The sequence below is a fragment of the Lonchura striata genome, chromosome 1 (genome assembly GCF_050655825.1).
Source record: "Lonchura striata isolate lonStrDom1 chromosome 1, ASM5065582v1, whole genome shotgun sequence".
NCBI lineage: Eukaryota > Metazoa > Chordata > Aves > Passeriformes > Estrildidae > Lonchura > Lonchura striata.
The window spans coordinates 29358058-29384072 of NC_140703.1; the positions used below are offsets into that span (position 1 = coordinate 29358058).

General features: G+C 40.9%; 2 protein-coding genes across 3 annotated transcripts in view; one reads left to right on the forward strand and one right to left on the reverse strand.

The window, feature by feature from the left end:
* Positions 1 to 11: 11 nt before the first annotated feature.
* Positions 12 to 11760, reverse strand: RABL3 (RAB, member of RAS oncogene family like 3). The gene is made up of 8 exons (XM_021548808.3): positions 11693 to 11760; positions 11422 to 11513; positions 9671 to 9800; positions 6701 to 6815; positions 4999 to 5149; positions 4286 to 4357; positions 3429 to 3467; positions 12 to 826 (listed from the first exon to the last, which is right to left on the reverse strand). Exons 1-8 carry the CDS (start codon positions 11736 to 11738, stop codon positions 761 to 763), a joined length of 711 nt encoding a protein of 236 aa, XP_021404483.1. The 5' UTR covers positions 11739 to 11760; the 3' UTR covers positions 12 to 760.
* The window catches only part of GTF2E1 (general transcription factor IIE subunit 1), a 49274-nt gene continuing 34441 nt past the window's right edge, over positions 11183 to 26015 (forward strand). The window contains exons 1-2 of one of the 2 annotated variants that reach the window (XM_085572303.1): positions 11183 to 11339; positions 19608 to 20085. In XM_085572303.1, the coding sequence (XP_085428429.1) occupies positions 19638 to 20085 (448 nt within the window). In that variant the 5' untranslated portion in view covers positions 11183 to 11339; positions 19608 to 19637. Of the gene's footprint in view, positions 11340 to 11977; positions 12054 to 19607; positions 20086 to 26015 lie in introns of those variants that run through there. The other variant, XM_021548974.4, reaches the window with a different exon arrangement.

The window sequence follows — 26015 nt, forward strand, 5'->3', positions numbered from 1 at the left end:
TTTTCCATCAGTTTTCAATTAATTGCTTTTTAATTTTTAATATAAAAACAAGACCACAATCAATTATGAAAAGATAAACAGGAGAACCTGATTTACTTTGCCCTCTCCAAAGTAAACAATTTTAATTTAAGCAGCAGAACTAACACCAGTTGTTTGCTATTAATGGTTTGCTTTTTAAGGCTTCAAATCTTTTTTCATATCTTGCCTATTGTTTTTATCCCTTTTGAATAGGAATGAACAGCGTGCTCTAGGCGAAACAACAATCCATTCATCTAATGAAGGCATTCCATTATTTTCCAGACCACTCCTTACCCATTGTTATGTTTTGTTCACTTGTTTTGGTCACTTTAGTGTACATGAGAAGCCCACTCAATGTCATCTTTCCTTTAGAGGTAAAATGAATGCAAATCATTGCAAAGACTGTCCATAAGTTTTCCAAATGGAGACAAGGATGTCACGTATATGTGCTGTGTATGATGAAGTTTCCCACAGCAGTGAGAAGTATTCAACTTATTGCACACTTTCCCCTGATATTCCATAGATCCAGATAGTCTGCAAATCCTAAGCAAAACTCTAGGCTCCCAATTATGTTTTTGGAAAACCTTTCCCAAGTCTTTTCCAACAACAGAAGCTTCAGCAGGCTAGCCAGCTGTAATATAATTTTACTCTGCTTGACAGAAGCATTACTGTCTTCGAGCATCCAGTCAAAATGGGAATGTCATTAGGAACTCGGAGAAGTCATCTTCCACTTCTTCAGTGCTCAGTCATAATGAAGGCTCTTCAGTGTTCCTCCTCCAAACCTCTTCCTTTCAGAGAAGCCAGGAATCTAGAGGCAGGGAAGACAAGTTTTCATGTCAGAATCAGCAGGAGCTCCCTCTAGCCCACACTGTTACCAAGCCAAGTGCAACATCTTCCACACCATCTCCAGAATCAGGGCCACAGTACTTCTGCTAGAAGAGCACTACTAATTAAACAATGCCTAACTCCACTATGGCTCATCTGTTCTGTGGGGATCCTTAAGACTTTTTGGCAAGGGAAATTGAAAACCTCAATCCTAACACAGCTAATGACAGATTTCAAAGCAGATTCAAGTGCATAGAAGGATTTATCCTCTATTCATTTTTAAAACTATAAAACAATATAAACCAAGTCCTATCAAAGAGCTGTTGAGGCTTTAAGCCTTCAAACATGGGCAGCAGCACTTCAGTGGCTGTTGAAAGTACAGTTTTATCAATGGCTGCAAGCTTAAAGAAAAACATTAGGATAGAACTGGCTGCAACAATACAAAGGATTAGCACTCCTGCTTTTGCAGCCCATCTGCAGACACTGCTTACACAGTGACAATGGATGTTTACAAAGAAAATCGACTTGAAACCATCAGAAGCTTCTCTGGCCTTAACAGCACTTCAGGCAGATTTTCAATCCAATGCACCTGTGAATCCCCAAAAGAAAGTGATGTGTTGCTTTCTAATACTGCATATCTACCCTACTGGCATAATAAAACTATTTGATTACAGACCAGAGTAACTTTTACCTTACTGACTACACACAAGCAGAAAAGACAGACCCTGTGTGTGTGTCTACAGCAGACCCTGTAGACACACCCTCCCAAAACAATTCCACACATTCATAGGAAAGTCTATATCATAGCCATACAGTCTATTAAAATGGAGGGAGTCAACCAAGCCCTAGAAATCATGCCAGAAGAACATGGGCATATATGGATGGTACAGGACAAATGCATAATCTACAATTCACAGCAGACTGCTCAGGTTACACACTTCACTAGTAAGCAGAGAGCTGAAGAGCTGTCCCAAAATAAAAGCCCACTAAAAACTCCACAGATTAAATTTACTTGGTGTTTTCAGGCCCAAAACTCAAATACACAAGGTATTCACTAAAGTACTGGTTTATTCATCTCTGAAAAGCAATCATCTCTAAGGATTAAATTGGGCAGATTTTGTATCAAGGTTCATCTCTTGAAAACTGCTTTGGAAATTCAAAGAGGAAAAATGCAATCATAATATAACTAAAAAGTACCTGAACACCATAGGTAAAAAGTTATCCGCTTTAGCATTTTTTACATCAATTATTTATTATGTATCTGATTTAAGTAATAGCTATGAACAATTTGAAACTTAAAATTCCTTTCATCCTGAAGTTTATAACAGAAATACCTCAAAACATGACCTCAAAACATGAATAATAATAGCAACCTATCAAAGAAAACCCACAAACATATTAGTAAGAGCTACATTAAGTAGATAACTTCAAATGATAACATTAAGAGGTTGTATTAAAGTCTCCATTTCCAACTTGGATTTTGCCCCTTTAAGCATGACTGCTGTCTAAGATTTGTTTTCAGCTTTTGAGCTCCTGTCAGGGAAGTAGATAATCATCAGCAGGCTGCAATCTTTGGCACACAGCCAAAAGGAATGTATAGTTAATCCCTGGCTAGTCACTAAATAGGATCAAATGATAAAAATAAAAATCTTACATCATGCATCAAAGACAACCAGCACACAAGCAAATTTCTGCATTAAGATATTATTCCCATGAAAGAGAAACTTCCTTTCACTAGAATGTGGGGAGGCAAGGGGGAGAGGGGGCAAAAAAATGGCATCATGCAGAACTGAAAGAGGCAAAAAAAATTTTTATTTTCAAAATGCACGACAAAAGTGCTCAAAGAAAGGAAATATTTTGTAATCTGTGACTATTTTCCCCCGACTCTCCTCAAGGGGCTTTCAGCACAGCTACCTCTAAAAATGAACAGGTGTGACTGTACTTCAGAGATGCTTTTTGTGGTTTTAATTTGCAACACTTTACATATGGTAAATGCAACTTCACTACTCCCAGCATGGCAGACTGCACATGAGAAGGTGGGGAGCACAAAAGCTGAAGTGGCCTGCTCAAACCAGAAGTCATTTTGCTAGTACTTCCCCAGCTGTCTGAAAACACTTAATTCAGCCCTTTAGGAATGAATTACAAGCTGATATCATACTGCCATTTTCCTTGTGGCTCCACTGAGTCTCTGGAAACTACTTGTATTAAACTTAAAATCTCATTCCATCTGTCCAAAAAACCCTTTTATTGCCCTTCAGGATAACATCTATGGCCTTAATCTGCAACCAAGCAGCTTGAAGTTGACAGAGCTGCAAGAAATCATATTTGGCCATTTTACCTCATTCTTCTAACTTCTACTATGTTAGCTTACTTAAGTATTTTACTGCCAATCACTTTACAGGCAAATACTTCAGCTTACAAAAGTCATTCATTCTTAACAACTGTGCTCCCACAGATACAAGAATTAAATTACCAGCACAGATTGTCATTTAGGTTGCTTGAAGCTTGTGTTTTAAAGAGGACTATGTCAGCAGTTCACATTACACAGGGAGAAATGAAACAAAAGAGGAGGAAAAGTGACAAACCTGATTGCCATCTCTTAAGAAGTATCTCTTCTCTATGACCTGGAAACAACAGAGAATGATCTTAGCTTGCACAGCACATGCATAACCTCAGATTGCAATCAACACTCCACACATGAGCACTGACACTCATGGCTAACTGGGACAAGGTCTGACCCCACATCTCTACTCCAGGCCTACTGCTTTTATGCAGTGCCCTAGCACACACAGCAGTTGCCACCTACAGCCATTCCTGGACAAGCTGTCTAAGCTGTCTAATCATCCTCAACTTCAACACAGTCCTCCTGGGTAATGGAGGTGATGGTTTGTGTGTCTCCTGCTTCAGACTCAATTACTTCCATTCCCTTTGCAGGGATATTGGTTCCTACTACTGCACAGTAGCCCCACTATGCTATCTTTGCTCAGAGGATGCTTAAAACAGAGCATTCCTTTTCTCATTTGCACAGTGGACCTTAATGGTATCTTTTTCAGGAAGGGAGAATAATATTCTTAACTAATTTCTTAATTCCTAAAGGTTGCTTTAACTAGGATCAACAGAGCTAACCAGTCTTGTATCTCCTCACATTACTAGCTCAGACTGCTGCAACCCCTCTGGCCTGCCAGACAACTTCAAAAGCATAAGCAGAGTGTCTTTGCACATTTGTGAGTTCTTTTTCACTACTCTATGCAGATCAGGAACTAAATCTTCAAGGAGATCAGCTATCTTCTGTAGGGTTCCAAAAGCAGATCTATCTTTGGCCTCTCCACACCTGTCTTTAACCAACTCAGAGAGTGGAATATGAAAACTGTTACACTGCTGTTCAAGCTCAAATCCCAACATCTGATGCACAGAACAATAAAACATCATTTCATTGACTTACCTTATCAAAAAACCTGCTTAGTTTGACAGCATTGGATGAACCTGCAGCCAGGTAACGAGGATTTGTGCAGTCCTAGAACACCCAAAAGACAACAACAAACCAAGCACAAGGAAATCAGTGCAAGGAAGCCAAACACAAGGAAATGGAACATACCCTTTCCCCTGACACACACCATCAGCAAGGGAAAACAATGGACCTGCTGATTTCTGATCCACAGTCACTTCAGAGAAAAGACCAACTGCTCTTTGAATCAGCTGCAAAATTCCAAGCAAGCCCCCATATGCTCTACATCTTCCTTCCACCACCAGCTATATAGTCAGGCAGTGATTTGTACAGGCTACACCTGAGATTGGGAGTGTATATACAAGCATTTATACAGCACATGTATATTTTTATACCCACAGATCTATATAAAGTCATCTTCATGTTTCATTCAGACAGTCTATATCAAAAATATGAACAAGAAAAAGAAAATCTAACTCCCAGCCAACAATTCTAAGTTTAAGTGACCTTATCTAATACCCCTTACATCTCCCTATAGTGAAACAAAGATATGTGTCTCATCAAGCAAGGGGCAGAGCCAACAGAAAAGTGAATGACTGGCACTACTGGAAAAATGTCCAAAAGCCAAATTTTTGTTACATCTTTATTTACTAAAAATTGGACTCACTCCCATACAAAAGAAAAACAACAAAGATGACAAGGATACTAACCAAATTTATCTCTTCAGCATTGAAATCCTCAGCCAAGAATGCTGTTCTGGTCAAAACTTCATTCCTCTTAGTTTCTGGGATCTGGTCCAGTTTAGTTCCTATTACCAGCAGTGGGATCTGGTTATCACCAAACTGTTCACGGTCATAGTCACTGATGAGGGAAAGAAAGACAATCCTGAATTAGGCAATGGCCACATAAGTGGGCACAAATATAACATCACCTCCCCTGTACCTCTCAAAAATCAGTAATTTATTTATTAACAGTCCATTTATCTAAGTTAAAATGTGCTATATTGTTGCTCTGATTTTTGAAAATGTTAAAGTTTTCTTTTATAGTTATTTTGAAAGTTCTAAAGTTCCCATAAAACTTCTTCAACCTGCTGATCTGTTTACATATTTCTCCTAGAGTTCTCACACTGTTCATGTAAATAATGATTGTTTTGCATTCTTCTTTGTAAGAAGAGAGAATTGATTGACTGTTGGTTTGACCAGTGTGGTTGGAGAGCTGGTAATTCCATCCTCCAATCCACAGTCACCTCTACAATTCTATAAATACCTGATACTTGAATAAAATACTCTCTTTTTTGGCCTTTGAACGTACCAAGAGTTTGTGTAATTTGTGTCCAATAATGATACAATATCTTAAAATTAAGGAAGGGCTTCTGCATCTAAGTCACTAAATAGTAATCCAAGCTTCAATCACTCTCCTTAGCTAGGATAATCACTTGTCTGTAATTTTTACCTGAACAAAGCTTTCTAGCAAGTAATTTTACAACCAACAGCAACAACTTGAGCAAGGAACTGCTAGTGGCTGAACATCTGTCCTTGACAGAAGTTAAATTTCTGAAAATTACAACAATTGTGAAGAACCCATCTGTGGAGACACTGGAAAATTTTGCACTTTATACAATGTAAATCCTCCTTCCCATCTCCTACCCTTCTACAGAAACACCTGTGTACCAGAACAGACAAACAATTGATATTCTTCCCACAAAAAGCTACTCATTATTTCCTTCCTGCTCATGTGTGAGACTTAGCAATGATTTTAAAACCTCCTTGACTAGATGGATGACAGGAGCACAGAAGTGCAGGAGGAAATCCTTGACAAGTGTTGGAGAGCTAATTATGAACATGTTGTTTAAGCAGAGTTTTCTAAGTTCTTTTAGCCATGCTCCTAAAATAATTCCCCCACCACCCAAACCAAAAGTGTATGAAGTGAACTTCCTCAGTGTTGGTGCATGGTGGGAATGCCTCTTTGCCCAGACTATCCCACATTATAATATAATGTTATATTATAATATTATAATGCCCACATTATCCCATGACATTTCCTGTACAATGGCATCTCTCAGTGCAGACAGAGAAATCTTGTAACTGGGACTGGACTCACTCACAGAGGCCTCAGACAAATAAAGGATGTATAAGCATCTTTTCCCTTAAAGCAAGGTCTCTGCCACCCAGTTTGGGAATCTGCTGTCAGAATCGCCCAATACTGCCTGGCAGTATAAAATAACAAGAACAATCAACAGTCACCTTTTTTTGATACTCCCCATTTCTCTTTCTTTCTTTCTTTCTTTCTTTCTTTCTTCTGAGTCTAACCACATCTACTTTCCAGTGGAGACCAAGTAGCCTTAGAAATGAACAAAAGCTTCTACAACTGCTTGGAACTACCATGTCTGAGCTCTGCATGTTTTTCACTCACCCATTTGTCACGAGAACTCCTGTTGGAGCAACATCCCTGTTGAGTGCTTCCAAAGACCAGCGATACAAATTCTGGGATGATTTCTTGTTGGTCAAGTCATGCACTAAAATTATCCCTAGAGTGAAAGACAAGACAGCAAGATGCCATTTAAAGATATTCTCCTCCTTATCTTACCAAAATGACACCCGCAGGTTTCCAGATATCTGAGAATGAAGGTAATATGTGTGCACGAGAAACCAGCTCAGTTACAGTGAATAAGTAAGGCTGAAAATATCAGGATGCAACAGGTTTTTTAAAGCTGCTTATCAAGAACTGGCTAAGAGCTAAGAGAAAAATCAGGAAAAGCAGGAAACAAACAGCCATCTCAGGCTTTAATCTGCAAAAGGCTCGCAGGCATTCACTGAGTCTGTCTACTTCTCATGATACTGAAATTCTATATTACTGCAGTAGAAAATTTTAGCCTTTTTCTGGTAAACATAATTATTTTTTATCACACCATCTATAAAGTCTGAAGGCTTTTTCTTTGTTTCAAAAGAGTTCAGAGAGAACTACTGCCTTCCTACATTTTCCAGACTTAATGCAAATATATTTGGGGAGGTATCCAAAGGGGAAACAGACACTGGCAAAATTTCATACTCCACTAAATGGCTGGTAAAAGCATGAATTAATAAGACTTACTGCACTTAATCTTAAGTTTCTAGCATTTTTCATTACTATGAGCCTTCAAAATGTAAATCCTGAGACAGAGTCAAGCTTCCTAGCTGTGCTATTAACAGACACCCACTTCTGATAACCACAGTTCCTAACTCAATTACCAACTCCTGCTAGCAAATTTATTCTATTTATTCACACCTTCTGCAATATGTGGAATGTTCCCACTTCCTCCAGACTTCAAACTATCATCAATTCAAGGATAAAATGCAATTATATCCCTTATCTGCATCAGGATTCATTCTCAAAACACTTCACAGCCCACAGGTGGAAAAAACTCAGTAATTTATCTTTCACCGTAACTTCCAGAGGTGCCACCCACTGTACACGCCATGAACAAACTGCATTTCCACAAATATTTTCCACTATCCCACATGACTGTGCACAGGCTCTCCCACGAGAGTTCCCAGCATATCACAGCTATAGCCCTATTTTCAAGCATTTATCTCAGTAACAGTATAAAAAAGCAACTCTGCTGCATGTCCACCCCCAGCATAGAGAGAAAATGCCTGACACAACATAACTTGGCCTACAGCAACAGATCCAGAGGCACTGCTGCACAACCTGTGAGAAACACTTCCCACCTCCACACACTCTCCCTCAGTTATGTCTGATTGGTCAGTTTCCTTATCTGCTTCACCTAAAACCTGCCCAGTTAGTTGCACCAGCAGAAAAAGACTGTCAACATCCAAAAAGAGCTGGCAGGACCAATGACTACTCAGGGAAATGCTCCTCCCACAACAAGGTCTGCAAGCCAAAGCCTTACTGCCCAGTCACTGTCCACAGATATCACAGTCCCCACACCAGCTGGAGATTCAGCAAAGAAGAAGATCTGTGGATAATCCAAAACCAAAGTGTACCAGCCCTGTCAACAACCCGGCAGCCTGCACAGCTGCTGCCACAACCAAACACTGACTGGCTTTCAGACCACTGCAAGCCCAGAAAGCACAAGCAGTCAAGCAGAAGGAATGTATTCATCTTCTCTTCTTAAATCAGGCCAAGCAGAGGCAATTTGTGAGACAAGCTCTAATGGAGAAATTAATCTAATGAAAGAAACAAGACCCAAGGTTAACTACCAAAGTCAACTCTTCATATGCAAGCTGTCTAATTAGTATCTTTTGGGCAGTGGAGATAAATAACTCTATTTTAATGTCATCAATTATAATTCAGATGCATGAGTCCAAGATTTCATTTTTTAATGGGCTGTTCTAAGGTATTTCCAAGTCTGACCCACACTTCCTGGCACACTGTAGATTTGGGATCAAAAAGAAATCAATTTTTTTTTCATATCCTAAAGAGGCTTGCTTTGAGGGCATAGCTCAACTCAAGTCTTATACACAGAGATCTGGTTAACAGTATAAGCAAGAGGTAACTAATAGTTTTCCCCTGAGAAAGGAGGAAGAAATAACTAGTTAATCATAGCCCAAAAATGTTTATTGTGTGGCTTAACATGTTATTGAAAAATCTTCAAATGAGTGGGAATAAGCAAAGAGAATCAAACACAATATTTGAGCCAGATTTTCATAAGCTGGTGTTAGTCTGATACACATCTATTTTTAGTGAACTGTCCTGGGATGACAAAAAGTAACAATTGAAATACTGCACTGTTATGTTTATAATCTCTTACTTGCTCTTGTTAGAGACACAAATTAACTACTAGGCATTTAAGACAATATCTCAACAGAAGGCACAAAATACTACTTTTTACATATGCAGTAAGTGGCAAGGTTTAACTCTTAAAAATAAGCTGGTAAGCTAAATGAGCAGAGGCAAGATGGTAATCAGCATATGGCAATTTTATGGGACACAGCTCAAATCTGCCAGGGTAGGATGTAACTATTGAAGTCATAAAAATTGGAACAGTAATTTTTCTGCTGTAAGTTTTACAACCAAACAGATAAGAAAATATAAATCATGAAAAAATCTTTATAAAATATAAATAATATTTCTGCAGTATAGGAGACCCGGAAAGATGGAGGTAACCACTGCACCTTCAAAGCCTCCCTGCTGTGCCAGCTGCATAAGACTGAAGGGGGAGGCTGATAGAGCTCATCTGCCCAGGTTTGCCTGAAGTATCTGCCATTCACAACTGAATCCATAAAATTCTGCCTATGAATGGTATCAGGTTTGTTCCTGTATAAATCAGAAAGGAGAACAATGTAGCCTCCAGGCAGGCTGCCTGAAACTCTGCCCCAGAACCAAGGGACAGTTCCTAACAGAAACAGAATTAAAAACCATATTTACACCAAGCACACTTACCATTCAACAAATTATAGAACACAGCTCTTGTGCTCTTCACACTGGTGGCACTGCCCACAGAACCTCCAACATCCCACAGCTCAATGTAATAGGTCTTCTCTTCTGGGGTTCCTTCTTTGTAGTCATGGATCTGATGAAAAATTCACATTATACATAACCACAGCACCATGTCACAGGAGTTAATCCACATGGCACTTACACTTCCAGCTGGAAGGATTATTGCACTTGGATAGAAATTTGGAAATTCTCATGCTGACACACTATTTCAAACCTCTTGAGTGGAAGAGAGATGGAATGAGCCAAGCAGCAGCCATTGGGCACCACAGAGATGGAGATCACCATCTCATGTGAGAGGGAGCCTGGTGAGTAAATGGGGAGCACCCTTTGCATCTCAGTATTAACAAACCCAACATCTCATGATGTGCTTGGACACGGTGTTTTGCTAAAGCAAATGGAAAAATTAAGGTCATGACTTCTTAGTTGTTAAAACCCACAGGGCAGCACTGCAAGAATATAAACACAGGTGACAGACCTGGATGCCAACTGAACACATCTTTTTCCTACCCAAACTCTGGCATCTCAACTGAATTAATCAACAACTTCTGCCCCCAGATCTGCTGAGTCGTTTTGCTCCAGAGTCAAAAAGGACTGCCACGTTCCTCTCCTCAGATTTTGGAAATACATTCCTAACCTAGGGCAATGCATTTCAAGGAGAATGCAGCAAAGAGTGATGAAGGAGAAGAGCATTTATCAATGTCCCGTGAGGGCTGTAGGCTGGGCCAAATAACTGCTGGATGGACATCCTCATTCTTCCCACAGCAGGTCCTGCAGCAAGTAGTCAGGAGGAGAAGCAACTCCATGGTCACAACTGTCACTAAAATCCAGGAAATAAACTCTCTAACCCAGTTAGTTTAGAAAATCAACACTATTTTATTCAGCACTGAGGTACATGAGTAGCACTTCACCAAATGTGTACATCAGTCACCAAAAATTAAAATTCTTAATACATTTTGGCAAACAAAGGAATTAGTGCTCACTGGCTTACAAGTAATGCAGTTCTCTTCATTAATTAGTATTTGATCTTCTATTGGTTATTGATTTCTCACTTCTCATGATAACTAGCCTACTTTTTCAGCCTTTTTTATTATCTTTTTCCCAGATAGGGACAGTCTTATTAATTGTCTGTTAGTTTCTTCCTCAGCTCTGCTTTCTGTAACTTGTCTTTGTGGTTTATAAATTCTGCATTCCTGGTGTCCAGGTCTCAACAGTAAATTTCTTTTGTCAATTTCCTCACCCAGCCCTAAGAGCACTGAAGCATGCCAGGCCCTAAATTTTAATTTGTTTTTCTAACACATGAGCATGACCTAGAGCTTTCCTGTGCTCCCACAACCTAAACAAGCAAAGTGTTTTCTCCCACTGTGTTTGGCTGACAACTTGGCCGTTCCTTGCCTGTTTCTCAAGGAACTGGCCACCCTGTGACTTGTAACACACCAGTGGGCACTGCAGCAGGGAGCAGAGCAAAGAGTGTCAAATGTCTTGTCTGATTGTGACAACCTTGGAAGGTCAAAACTCGCTTACACAAGTGCTTGGCTCACATTTGACGCTACTTGCATCAGAAGATTAAGCCTTCAGCAAAACACATGATCAAAGTACACCTCTTTCTGGGGAGGTAAGTAATTAAAATAAAAAGTCAAGGCCCTTCCTTTACACGTCAGGCTCAGGGCCACCAAGAGGCCGTGCACGTCACCTACTCGCACATCCACGGAGCAGCCCACTGTCCAGGACGGATTTCCCAACACCTGGTTGTGGCACAAGAGATGGACGAGCGACGATTTCCCGACACCTGCAAGTGCACAGAAGAGAACAACTCCTGGGAGGCGGTGCCAAGGTTACAGGTGGCGAGGCCCGGAGCAGCACTGAGTCCCGGCGGTCCCGGCTCCTCAGCGGGTGACGGGGAGGGAAGCGAGGAGCAGATGGCCGAGGAGCGGCCGCAGGCCACCCGGCCTGGAGACACGGACTCACCGGAATCGCCCAGCACCAGCACCTTGACCCTGTCCAGAGCCGCCATCTTTACCCTGCTTAGCAACAACGCCCGGCCACGGGGGCGCCCGCCAATCGCGGCGCGTGTTCTTCCCGCTCCTCCCAACCTATTGGCTGCCTGCTCGAGCGGCCGGCGCGGTTGTCACTTCTGATTGGTTGATCCCCGGTGAGGGCGGGAAGGCGCGGTTCTGTGCGGGCAGGCGATTGGCTCGCTTGGCAGGCGCGGGCGGGGAGGGGCGGCGCGGCGCACGCGCCGCTGGCGGTGGCGCTGAGGGCGGCGGCGCGCGTGGCGGTGAGGCGGGCGGCGCCGCCCGGAGCCGGGGAGAGCTGGAAGCGGCGCCAGGTCAGTGCCGGCCCCGGGAGCGGGGTGCTGCCTGCGGCCCGCGGCCCCTGCTCCGCGCACGGTGTGCCCGTCCGGGCCCCTTCCTCGCCTTGGCTCCTCCCCACCGTTTGCCGTTCCTCCTGCGGTGTTTGTTGAGGCTCCTTTGTTTTCTATATATTTTTTTTTCCCTTTTTAAAAAGGAGGTTCTGCTGACCTCCTCCTGCCCTACAGAATCCCACACAGTTCGGTGTTTAAAGCTGAGCACATGGAAGCGGGTAGGGAGTGGGAAGCGGTGCAGACGGGGAGGGATTCTCCCCTCAGGCTGGCGTTGCAGCTCGCTGTGCTGCTGTACGCCCGGAGCTCTGCCGTGTGTGCTTCGGAGGGGCATGCGGGCTGACGGGCATCTCAGGAGTAGCTGCCTGGCAAAGTGAGCTCGTTCCTGCTTTGTTTTTGATTTTTTTTTTTTTTTTTTTTTGGTGTATTATATTTCTTCTGGTGTCAGCAGCGTGCTGGTTCCCCGAGTAGCAGGCCAACATCACATCTCATAGTGGCACCGAGCTGCTGTTCAATGGCTCCAGCTATTAGGCTTGTGCCATTCCAAGCAGCTCCCAATGAAAAAGCAGAATGATTATTCTGAAAAGGGTGTTTAGCCGTGCACAGCTAAGGTGCATTTTCTTGAACTCTAGATAGCTTAATATTTTTCATCCACAAAAGGTGGAGTTTTGCAGTGGCATCCTCTCTGGACGTGCTGGTTCTCTTGCTCATCAGAGTTCACCACCAGCTCACTTAACTTGGAAAACATAGCAAAAAGGAGGGGGGAAAAAAGTATTTTCCTACCTTTAAGCAATCAGTTTGGTGCACAAGGTGGTGTTGTGAGGGCAGAGCCATATGCCTGGGAAGGAGAACATGTTTTCAGGCCAGAGTGAGGCTTGATGGGAATTGCATTCCTGCCTTCCACTTCCTGTCACATACAGCTCACTTTCTCACAGGATGCTTTATGGGATTCTTCTGAACAAGAAACTATGTTAATTAAAGCTAATCTAGTGTCTTGTTACTTAGTTTCTTTGTTTCTTTATTGCTTTTATCCAGAGTATATACTCACCTAACTAAAACTGTACTTAACCCAATGATTCCATAATTTTTCGTTGTCTTTCTGGAATTTCCAAAAGGCAATATTGCTCACATCATCTATCATGATGAAAAGTGTGGCATTACAGGTCTTATTGAATCCATAATGTGAAAAAGCAATTATTGTGGTTTTTTTTCTGTCAGAAACGTAGAAAGGAATGCTGGGTTAAGCTCTCTTTGCCTTGGCGTAATCATGACTTCCCAGGCTTGATATGTGAGAGAAATGATCTTACTTTCTTCCCTTTAAAGAAACCCCCTAAACCTTACAACTACATTGTGTGAGGGCTGATGCTTACACGTCTCTGAAATAACACATATTCTCCTGGTAGGTTCAGATCAGAGTGTAAATTGTAAGAGGTTCTGGTATCCATAATTAAAATTTTCTAATGGCCTCACATTACAGTTAGGTCAGTTTTGCCTCTGTGGGGAAAGCTCCCCACTTATCTACATCCTTAGCTATGCATTCTTTTCTTTGTTTTGTGTTGGCTCTAGTCTGGTAACATAAATGATTAAATTCTTGAACTTTTCCCCTTTGCTCTCTCTGAAATGTCCCACTTTTTATTTTGATATGTCAGTTTTTCACTTTTTATCAATTGATTCTTGTTGCTACAGGATTAGTGAATTGCCAGAATTAGGACAGAAAGGTGGGGCTTGTGGCTAAAGGCAAGGAAGGAAAAGAAAGACTTCCTTAGGGGAGGGAAGTTGAAATTTGACTTTAGCTGCAACAGGAAATTTCATCCATTAAAGGACCACACAGGTGGTCCTTTAATTTCCTGACACCTTGCAATTGTTTATGCTGGGTTAAGATTATAAAGGTGATTGAGAATTACATCCTGAGCCTGCATTGTTCAGTTTCTGCCTGGTGTGGTTAAACATTGTGGCCTTACTACATCTGGTTCCATGTGTTTTCACTTGTGAAATTAGGGGAAAAAGCCCTCATTTCAGCCAAGCCCCTCAGCCTTTCTGTGTTCAGCTGCAGCACAACTTCTCATGCTGAGTGAATAAACCCCTTTGATACCTGAGGCTTCCTGGTTTCAGTTTATGGAAAGCCAACAAGACGATGGGATTTCAGTGGACGAAGATTGTTCTTTTCTGCCCTCATACTTCAAGGCAGGTCTTGCAATGAAAATACACTTATTTCTCATCCTGATGTTGTGCGGGAGGAAGGCTGAGCAGCAGCATTTGTGAACTCTCCAGGGAATCAAACTCAGTAAGCTCTTGATAAAATGTCAGAAGGCTTTATTTTGAAATTGATGTGGGATAAAAGCAATTATAGACTCACTACAGAGAAATGCAAGTAAAAACAAAACTCCAAAGTGGAAGATTCTGTGCCCTTTTCTGGAAAGAATGAATAGTGTCTGAGGTTACGTTGTACAGATATTGAAAGTCTTGATGACATATTTTCCCACTGTAGTTCTGAAATGTATGCCTTTCCTTCCTGTTCTCAGGAAGATTCAGGATTTCTTCTCTTAGCTTAACCGCATCATCTTCTGAAAAGCAGAATTTTAAATCAAGTTAGAATGTGAGACTACAAGCTGGGATCTGGTGTTTGCAAGTGACAGCAGGAGCAGAATATTGTTGTACCTGCTACATTCACGGGAGAGGGGATTCTGTTATTACAACCTGATTTTGATTTTACCTGAAGAAACTATGTCAGTGGTGCAAGCAAGTAATATTTTTCCCCTTTCTTAAAAATTGTGTGTCAGAAGCTTGCAGAAGCATTTTCTAAGCAAATCAACAAAAGCTGGTTTCAAAGATTTAGTGGAAAAGAACGCTAATTAAATAAATTTGGGGAAAAACAGGAAGCACCTGTGCAAGTGTTAACAGTGTGTCTGATAGCCTGTGTTCACAGCCAGACCTGCAACCCCATAGTTTTCCTCCAGAAGAGATCTGGGGTGATACAAAACCTTTGTATATCCATATGAGTCTGAAGAGCAATCTGCTTCCTTTTTTAAGATCCTGCTTTTAAAGATCCCCTGTCAAATATATGAATAGTGACGCCATTTATTTTTCTAGGTAAAATGAATGTAAGTCTCAGAAGTTACACATTGAAACAGGATGATCTACATTTGCAGTATTGGATAAAAATTCATATTAATGTACTGGCTGATGTAGATTTTCATATTTTCTAGTACTGTTTTCATCTATGTTGTGGCTTCTACCACAATGGTTACCACCCTGCTAGCGCTTTTTGTCTCAGTTTGAGTCAGGAAAAGCATGAAGAAAAACAGATCTAACTTCATTAGCACAATTCCTGTTCATTTGAATTGGAAACTCTTGAAATTATGTGTGGAGAAGAAGAGTTCAGTTGTTTTCATGTTGCATCAGAAAAGTCCTGAAAGTGCTCAGCTCAGTTTCTGGCTTCTGTGTGGTCTCTGATCCCATCATACCAAAGGGTTTTTTTGCAGTCACTTCTTCTCCCCCGACATCCTTTCTGGCCTCTCTGATTATACTGAAGGCCTCGTACATTTTACTAAACCTCAGGTAAAATCTTGCAGAAAGTACCTTTATTTTCTTCACTCAGTAGATCTGATTGGGTTGTGTAACTGTAACTCTTTTTCCAGTGTTGCCTTTTATAGACACATCAATATTAATTCTTTCAATTACAGCAATTTTAAGAACCCAACAGATGTGTTTTTAGGTTTGCTGTCCTACTGTGTTAACACAGACAGGTCTGCTTTCCTCCTGTACACAAAATACTGAATTGTATTAATGTGATTACCCAGAACAATTCCCCACCAACTGTCTCTTTTAATAAAGTCCATGTTTAAATTTGGAAATTCTTCTTTTGGCTGTTTCTGAATATGATGCTGTCCAGTGTGCCTTATTATTGATGCTGTAGGTGCTTACTGGCACAGCTGAGTATCTTGGCCATTGCATTTTTTTTTCCCTGAAAATGTTCCTTGATGTTCATAAATTATTAAGGTCAGTTCAGACATTATTATGAAACAGATGCACGTCCATTAAAACCTTGTTAAAGGTGTTATCATATTTCTTGGCACATGTAATTAATTCAGGTTTGACTTACTGCTTCAGGGGAAGGTGAAGTCATTGCTGAAGGATGCAGTAGTAAACTCCCCTGGGTTTGAATTTTGTGAGCTGAATCAGTGTCTTTTTTGCCTGGTGAAAGATGGTAAAAATTTGCAGTTTAGGGATTAAAAGTCTTGGGTTCTTCATGGACAAGACATTAGCTTGGCCTGGTGAGATCTGGCAGTGGTATGCACTTGCTTTTGTTTTTTTTTTTTTTTCCCTTCAGAGATGGCACTAGTCAGTTGTTTTTTTTCACCCAAAGATTGTTTTCTGCAGGATTTAGAATTTAGTGTGTTAATCCACTTTTTGGAGGATAACAGGAGAGAATGGTTTCTTGGTGTTTTCAGAATGCTTGTATTTCCATATATCCCCACCTGGAAGAAAACAGTGCCACAGTCAAGATGCCCTCTGTAACCTGAGGATGCAGAAGATTTGAACATCACTCAAAATCTCCAGCAGAGTAAAAGAAACTGTTAAAAGTCCTACTCCCACTAGATGAAAAAGAATATTTTCTAGTGATTGACACTAAGAAATATTATTCAATCTCTGAATGTTGCTGAAAACTCACAGAGTTGGTTTTATTTATTGGTCCCTTGTAAGTCTCTGTTTAAGCTGTTTGAGTGCATTATTCAGGAAATTGTACTTTAAACCTATTTTGGAAGTATCTGTGGAGATCTGCAGCTGTCTTATCAATGCAGAGAAAGTGCTTTCCATCAGCTCTCAGATGAGGTGTCCAGAGTGAGATGTGCTTATTTAAAAGCATTTTTCTCTTTTTTATTTCAACTGATGTCTGAAGGTCACTGTGCCCCTGCAAGTTGCATCACCAAGTTTTTCTGCAAGGAAGTTTTAGGGAAAGTGGATTGTTGAGGAGAGAAAGTTGTCTGCTCTTCACATCAGCTTCTCATCACTTAACAGGCTTTTGACTTTAAAAATTTGACTTTTTAACTCTCCTGGGGTGCCAGGTTTTATTTAAAATTGATCTTTACATTTATTCTTTACTGTTCTTTAACTCTGAATAAGATTTCATCATTTTGAATAAATCAAGGCTTCCCTCCAGCTCCTGCATTGACATTGTTTTATAGTGTCAGTATGTTGTTGACAGATACAGTCAAAACCAAGATTTGTCTTTAAGTGACTGAAAGACTGTAAAAATAACAACAGAATGACATTAATCTTTAGAGACAATATCCTGTGACAGTATTTAGATTTGGTCTGACTTCGAGATTCCAAAATACTGCATGGCTAAGTCTTGGTGGGACATTGTTTATTGCTAATACTTTTACCTTCAATGCAAAGCTCTGTAAAACTCTCCTTTGTGTGAGATGAATCCCTGTGTCTCTGGCATGAAAGAGAAACCTGGCTGACTCTTAGAAGTACGTGTTTCATAGTTAATTCATGGTGTGATAGATGTGTTTTAAGTGAATTTCCTTAAAGGGAAGCTGTAGCTGGACATCCAGGCATTGTTTGCTGTGAGCTATTGTCAGCCTGGGCACCAGCAGTCAACAAATGTCATTCAGTTAATTTCAGTTTGAGCACTGCAAATACCATTTGGCTCTAAGTTAGAGGAAAAGCAAAGCTCAAATAGGGAAGTGTTCTAAAAGAAAACCACAAAGGTGGTGTTTTTCTTATCCAACAAGCATAAAAGACAGGATGATCTTAATTTAGTTTCTGTGAAGCTTCACATTCCACAGCCTAATTGCTTTGTAGTATGCCAGTACCATAACCCTTGAGAGCACCATCCCTCCTCAGTGGCAGGAGAGGGTAGGGGTGGAAGAGAGCAAGCTTCAGTGGGTAATGCTACACTTTTTTGAAAGGACACTGTTTATCATAAGAGAAAAAAATACCCAAGACTACTGTGATAAATGATCACAGATTTTTGAGACATCGTAGCTGATGGAAGTGACACAGCAGCTGCTTGATTACTTAGAGAGTTGGTGATTTCAGAGGGATGTCTTAGTGTGGGGAGTGGACAAAGGTTGTGTAATGGTGTGTGTGAAAAGGCCTATCAGTGGTTTTATGACAGTGATGAAAAAAATAGGATACTCATCCACATCCTTTCTTCTGCTTTCACTTTTTGCTTTATTTGATAGGCTTGAATACTGGGGAGGTATATATACAGTGTGTGAAGCATCTAATGGAAGTGAAAATAAGCATTGGTAGAATTTTACAATTTAATATATTAGTTCACAGATAAAAAATGCATAGCAATGACGAAAAAAACCAGAAATTAGGGTGAGGGGGGTTTTCTTCAGTGGAAGCAGCCTTTTGCTGAAGAAATGGTTACTCATGTCCTAAACTAGCATAGAAAACTCATACTGAAAAAGTTGAGAGTCTTATTTAATGTAATCTGGAAGTGTAACCTTCTGAATGACTATTTCAAAAGCACCTTTAATACTTTGTTCTTCCCTTGAATCACTGGTGCTGTCTGTGAGCTAGATCTGGCAAGGGTGACAATGTGAGGAATTCCTTACATGTGATTTTATATATGTTGCCATATATGTCAGAGTCATGACCTTTTGTGCCATTTGATGTTATGGTGGAGAAAAGTGAAGTGAAAATAGAGTAGTTAGAAATAGTTGTCTTGTCACAGGCAGCCTGGTAAGTGGTGGTAAGTAACTCAAAGGATACTTCATGGAATATTTTTTTTTTTAACACATCATGTTTGGTATGTCTTGACTTTTTCTTCATTTACAATGCTCATGGGCTTTTAAGGCCTGAATGTGGGACTTTAAATAAAGGTTCAGTCCTTTATAAGCACCTCTTTGCTCATACAAGAACAAGACTGAAGCAGTTTGTGGTGTAGGAGTTGGTAGTGCTAATGGTTTTCATGCTGCAGATAATTGACTGAGGTCTGTTTATGAGCAAGGATCTCTTCTCATGGTGCAGCTGGGAGCTTTTGCTTGAATGCATCCCAGCTTGTACAGCAAGCTGTCCTCATAGGGCATCTCTGCCCAGGGATGGCTGAGATGCTAAACTAGACAGGGCTGCTTACACTAGAATCAAGTGATGTCAGCTGAGGCCCTCAGACTCCACTCTTGGACTGTCTTACGACCTTTCTTTCTGTAGCTATTTTCTGCTTTTCCCAATTTATGGGTCTCAGTTATCTCAAAGCTGTCTTCTGGAGGACAGCTTTCTTACTCAAGCTGTGTTGGCTGTGACTGAATACAAATGAAATCTGCTGTATGTTTTGGTACTAATTTATTGTGAGCTTTAAAAAAAGTTTTACATTGTTTTGCTTTGAATGAGAGGTATCATTTCGTATTTCTGTAGCATTATTGACACCTAAGGAGAAAGTACAAGGCTTAGCAAAGGGAAATGGAAAACACCCCATCCTTTTCTTACCTCTACGTAAGATAAATAAGAACTTTGGAAGTTAGAAGACTAGCTAAGGATCCATCTGCCTTTTTGTCCTTGCAGTATACATGAAGCTCACGATCTGGACCTGCTATGACTGACCCAGACGTCCTCACTGAGGTCCCAGCAGCTCTCAAACGCCTTGCCAAATATGTGGTGCGTGGCTTTTATGGCATCGAGCATGCTTTGGCTCTGGACATCCTCATCAGGAACCCCTGTGTGAAGGAGGAGGACATGCTGGAGCTCCTGAAGTTTGACAGGAAGCAGCTGAGGGCTGTCCTCAACACCCTCAAGGGTGACAAGTTCATCAAATGCAGGATGAGGGTCGAGACAGCTCCTGATGGCAAGACCACACGCCATAACTATTACTTCATCAACTACCGCCTGCTTGTCAATGTGGTCAAGTACAAGCTGGACCACATGCGCCGCAGGATCGAGACCGACGAGAGAGACTCCACCAACCGCGCCTCTTTTAAATGCCCCATCTGCTTCAGCACTTTCACAGATCTGGAGGCCAACCAGCTGTTTGACCCCAGGACAGGTAAGGGTACAGCTAACAGACTGCTCTTGCTGTTTCCTGTGACTCTACGTGCTGGACTTTAAGGAGACAGAGCCTTAGGAAAATTTTCTTTTAGTTTGGCCAGAGCTAGAGGGCACTCTGTTTCTGCAGGTGGTAAATGTTTGAGCAAAACACAAAAAGAGTGTATACAGATTTATACAGACAAAGAGGAATCTTGGTGAAATGCTTTTGAGTAACAAGAAGTAGAGAAATGGAAGTCTTATTGAAGTCACTCAAGGGTGAATAACGCAATCTGTCCTTGTTGGAAGCTGATGGCTTTTCAGTATAACCTGGTCTCGCCAGTAAACTGTCCAGATAGTTTGCAGAGGGGGTATATGTAGAGTTGATTTTAGTTGATCATGCAAGAGGTGAGTTGTTTCTGTTTTAATATTCTCTAGCCTAGTGCATTATACTGCACAACCTTGTTTCCCCGGTGCAAGGCGGTCTCACAAAAGTTAAAAGAAATTAATTACAGTCTTGTCTGTGGTTGGGAGTAAAGAAGATTCTTATTCATGTCTAAGTATCAGTGGAAGTGTATATCTGTCACATGCATATGAAATAAGAGTCTTTCTTGGGTGTCATTGTCTACTTTGTGCTTCTGTGCCAGGGAATAAAAGGAAGCACACCTGCACCCGATGAGACTGTTTTACTAGTCTAATCTGGGATTATTTTGGGGGGAAGGCAGGGAGGGTTAGGTGTTCATTTACTTTTTAAATTTTTTCTTTGGAATTCTGTGTCCTGATTTTAATTTTTCAGAAAAGTAAGAGGATAGAAGTTAGGAGAGCTCTTGGATACGTTTAAGTATGATGTTTTGTGTCAGTTAGCATAATGAGAAGCTGTAAATTTGATTGTTTAGCAACACTGAATCTTTTAATCTGGGGTTACTGATGTTTAATCTGCCAAGTGGAAACACCCAAGAAATGTTCAGCCTTTCATTTTCCCTTTTTCATGCCTCCAAAGTTAAAAAGCTATGAAACTCCTTTTACTTGAGCAACCATGAAAATATTACTTAGTACTAGAGAAGCAGAATCCACTAAGTAACATCTGTTTATGAAATCCAGCGCAGCTCGCTGAGTAGAAATTGCTTCCTTGTAGAGCACCAAACCAGCAGTGCCCGCACAGAATTTCTGTGCTCACCACTGAGGGTAGAAACTCTACGTGCCCTCCACAATTAATGGTCATCTGTGGTGGCTACGGTTGTGTGTGTTGGCTGAAAGGAAATGGTGCTTTTACAGTTTGCATTGGTAAGGAGAGAGTAGAGAACCAACACACACAGTGGGGAATGTGAGACACCCCATGGGGACCTGTAGCACTTGGCAAAGGCCTGTGGCCACTGCCTCCCAGCCTGTGTGGGCAGTGAGTTCTGAGAGCAAAGAACTGCCTGTCAGGGAGGTGCTGAAAATAATAATGCTGGGATTTGGCTTTGATACCAAGGCCTGTACTCCAGGAACTGATAAGGTCAACCAAGGGTCTGCCTGCAGTACAGGCACTGGCTGTGTCCCCAGTGTGAAATAATTCACTGGCACATGGAGTGTTTTATGTTCTGATGGAGGAAAAGGCTGAGTGCTGTTTTCTCAGCAATTCCCAGGAGTTCTGTCAGTATTTGTGCAAATAACAAGATTGTCAGTTTGCCTCCACTTACTTTCAGTAAGAGCATACCTGCATAGAATTTACGTATATTCTGTTTCTTTTTATATTATTTTTGAGTCAATGATAGCTCCATCTAGATAATGCACAATGATACTACTGTATGTCTGCTTTATATTGCAGTGGATTGTGTCTCCATGTTTCCTGATGCTCTGAATTCTCTATCAGAAAAGACCTGAGAGACCCCTAGGTCTTTCCCAGAGGAAGCTCATGAGGTCAAGGCATGCAGAGAAAAAGGTTTATTATACAGTGAAGAGCTGTGCTTTTCCAAGAATGTCTTTAGCTCCTGTCAGTGCTAAAGATAAACCTCTCCCACTCATGGAAAGTTGTGGCAGTACAACTGCTGAAGGGTAGCTGAGAGCCACATAGCTTCAGTCACAGTTGACCTGAACTGTTCTTAGGCTGCAGCTGTGTTGATAAAACTTTGTGAATTAAAAGGCCTGCAGGGCCAAAATCTCTTAATCCATGGAGCAGGTAGGATGTGGAAGGCATTCTCTGCACCAATCTGGACCAAGCTGCACTTAAATTGAGAGTATTTTGTTTAAACATACCCTCTTTCACAGCCTGTCTTTTGTCCTTGTCATTCAGAGAGGGGTGTGATTTAGATGTCTTGTGTTTTCATCTGTTTTGCTTTTCTCTTTCCTATCTACAGCTCAAATGCAAACTCTCAGCAATTGCAGAATTGGAAGAGTTGCTCTTAACGCTTCCTTATTAGCATGGGTGAAGAGGTTTCCAGAGCCACTCCATGACTGTGGTCATTATACTGGAATTTGTGAATTAAGAGTGCTTATAAAGAGCCTGTTCATAATTTGGATCTGTAGAGCTCTTTAATTTTTATCACAGCATCTGTGTCTAGCTCTTGGATTTAGCAGACCTTTGTTTCTTATGGGTCAAGTAGCTCTCTTTTGGCTCTTTCCTTTACTCCATCTCTGAATAGTGTTGAAATAAACCTAAGTGTGTATTTTTTCATCAGAAAATGTGATTATTGATGGTGTTGGAGGGTAAGCATGAGTCTGCTGAGAAAAAATAATTGATAATGAGAAGGCTTTGTTTTCAGGACATGTAGGTACGGATGTGCTTTGACTGCTGTTCAATTAACTTGGGAAAAATATTTTGAACAAAGTAGTGTGCTTGCCACTACAGTAGTTTTAAATAGTAGAAGTGTTACTTTGAGAGTGTGTTCCCTCTGCTTTTAAAAGCATTGCAAGATTTTTTTTCTCCATCCCTTTTTCTACCATTAAATGTCTCAACGCAAAAAAGCCTCCAAAGACTTTCTGTGTTGTCAAAGGTTGAACAACATATCTAGTACTTGAAGGAAGTTCAAGAACAGGATGTGTGACAGTGAAAGTCAAGATGATGCCAAAAACTGGAGTTTTTCTGCTGCTTCAACTCACAAGGCGATCTTCTGAAAAGTGGAAAGAAATGCATGCTGTGTTGAAGGAGTTGCTTGGTTGGGTGACCAGTGAGTTCAGTGTCTGTTAACTCTGAGCATGGCATGCCCAGGTCAGGAGTTTTAGCCCCATCTGCTCTACAGGAGGAGCTTGAGCAGATCTCTAGGTGTCACACTTTCTCCTCAGTGTTTTTCACTGTTGCCTCCAAAGAAGCTGTATCAGTAACCCCTAGTTTTAGAGGCAAACAGTGTGAACACAGCATGATTTTATTGTGCAAAAGTTTGCAATGGAAGCTTGTAGCAAACCTTAGAAAAACTTTCTGATTGAAGAGTTTGCCTATGGATGGGAATTGGTGCAGGCTGGGTTGTTACAGGCTGAGCAGCCACTTCTGTGAGTGTTTTGAAATCTACAGGAGAGAAAACAATAGTGCTGATGAATGAAAAGTCTTTACTTCTAGCTTTGTTTTTCAGATAGGATGACTGAGAAAAGAAAAAGATAGTTGTTTTCCTGGAATACCCTACTATGAGCACTTGGTCCTTGCCTTTCTCTTGTTCCATCATCTGCTGTCTGACTGTACTCTGGTATTTCATCACTCCTCATTCTGCACATGAATTTGCAGCTGCTGCTGTGATGAATGCTTATGGAGGTGGAAAGTTTCAGCTATTCCCCTGAACAAGATTAAGGCTGTCTCTTGAGGCAGGGGGTGTACAAGGAAAAAGTTTAGCTGAGGAGCAGTAAAGCCATCTGTTAGATGTGTGATGTGAATAACACTGCTGAACTCTGTCTACTGCCAGCCCTGGGCCGAAAGTGGACACTGGCACAAAGGAACATTGGGTTTTCCTGTTTCACTTAAAGATAGGATGTTACATTAGTCTCTTAAACCTATGGGAAGAATGTTCTTCTCTGTGCTTTTAATGTGGAAACTGCAGAAATTTGGCTTCTGCAGGTCAATCCCTTGAATTGCAGATCAACCTAAACAACTCGATACCATTTTGAGGACTGGATGTTTGGAGAATTGAATCCGCCCACGTGTGTGCAGTGGTGTGCGGGGGAAGCACGGGAGGAGCTGCATTTCTCACCCGGTAGAGGGCTCTGTCTTTTCTCTCTACAGATGGGCTTGGCTTGCTTAATCTATAGAATGTCACAACACTGGAAATTATGTTCATAGATGTGTGTTTCTGTAGTGTGATTGATTGGATCTGGCTGGAGAAGGTCTCTAATGTATCCTATTCTCAAACCTTAATCATATTTGTAAATCTTAGTGTGGTGTTGGAGTTCTGTCAAATTCAAGGTCAGTTTGAAAGAAAGTATGTGACTAGAAAATGCAAAAGGTAGAACGAGTTGGAAGTCAAGGAGTGGCAGAAATGAGATTCTGCAGTGCATCACACCGGTATTCAGCCCTGGATTTTCTTAGGTATTCTAAGTATCAAACTGTTAGGATACTCACCAGTGCAGAAAGTGAATTTGATGTTAGAAAGTGTAAGGCTAGATGAAGTCGTTTTTCCACTGTTCTCTATCACCTTTACAATATAATTTTTACCCAGTCATGAATTTCTTTCACTTCTCTTACTGTGAAGAAAAATACAGATATTACCAGTATGTTGTAATTACAGTTGATCTCTCACGTCCATCTATACATTGTGTCCTCACCCTAATATTCAATTAGATAAGGTGTGAATAGTAGTGGAATGAAATGGATGGAAGACAAGTGGGTAATGTGAATCAGAAAGGTGATGCTTGTTGGGATATTCTTAATCACAGTGGTAATCATTGCAATATTTTGTTGTTTTTTGAAATCACAGCAGTCAATTACTTGTCTGCTCTTTGTCCTCCCACAGTTTGCTCTTGGTTTGGTGGGTGATTTTGTGGGAATGTCTTGCTGTTCCTATAAATGCACTGTAACGGTAACATACTGTGTATCTATATGCCTTTTTTATTCTGTGTACTGATAAGAAATTTAATTTGGGAAGAACAAATTGAAGGTGACAATATCAGTTTTCTAGAAGGAAAGACAGCACCTTGAATATAATTTTAACCCACTTGTTTTACTGTCAGCCTCTCACATGTCCTTTGTGTACTTCCTAACAGAATTGCACATAACACATTCAGAGACTGGTTTTGTGTACCTGTCACAAGGCACTTAATATCACATTCAGGCAGCCTGTGTGCAGCTGAGCACTTGTATGGTTTGGGCCCTTTTTCTGAGATAAGAAATCTGATTAGTCTTTCATTTTTTTGCTTTGGTTTTGTGTGCTGACTTCTGGAGCTACTGCCTTTTCTCCTGAGTGCTCAGCTCCTCACTTCATCCCCAGTGAGCTGCTCAGAACACATCTGTCTTCTCATCTTCTTTTGAATTCCCACTTCCTCAGGCAAGTTCTATGTTGGCTTCAAAAGTTCCTCATCTGATTCAAATTGCTTTTGAGCCTGTCCTATCTATTTTGTTAATTTTTTATTATCCTTCCCTTTTTCCCTCCTTTTTTTGCCTTACCCTTTCTTTGGGAGCATTTGTGTCCATTTCTAGTACATCTCTTTTTGTATTCTGTCCCTTCCAGCCACTAGAAAAAAAAAAATCACATGGAGATATTTATTATATATATTCATACAATGTAGCCAGTCCGGTTTGATCTTTATGCTGTTGTTTCTTGTCCTTTGAGTTCAATGATTTTCAGACATTCTGGATAGCTTTGCCTGCCATGTAGTTCCATGTATGTGGTAAATGATGCTACTACTACAACAATTTACAGCTTTTAACCAGCCAAAATGAGGACTTGGCAAGTCTTAATGTAAATAGGCATACTAAAACTTGTCTTGAAAAAGAAAGGATTCAGAACAGTTCTCCTTTGAACAACTTCAAGCTGTGTGAAGTTGTGTGTT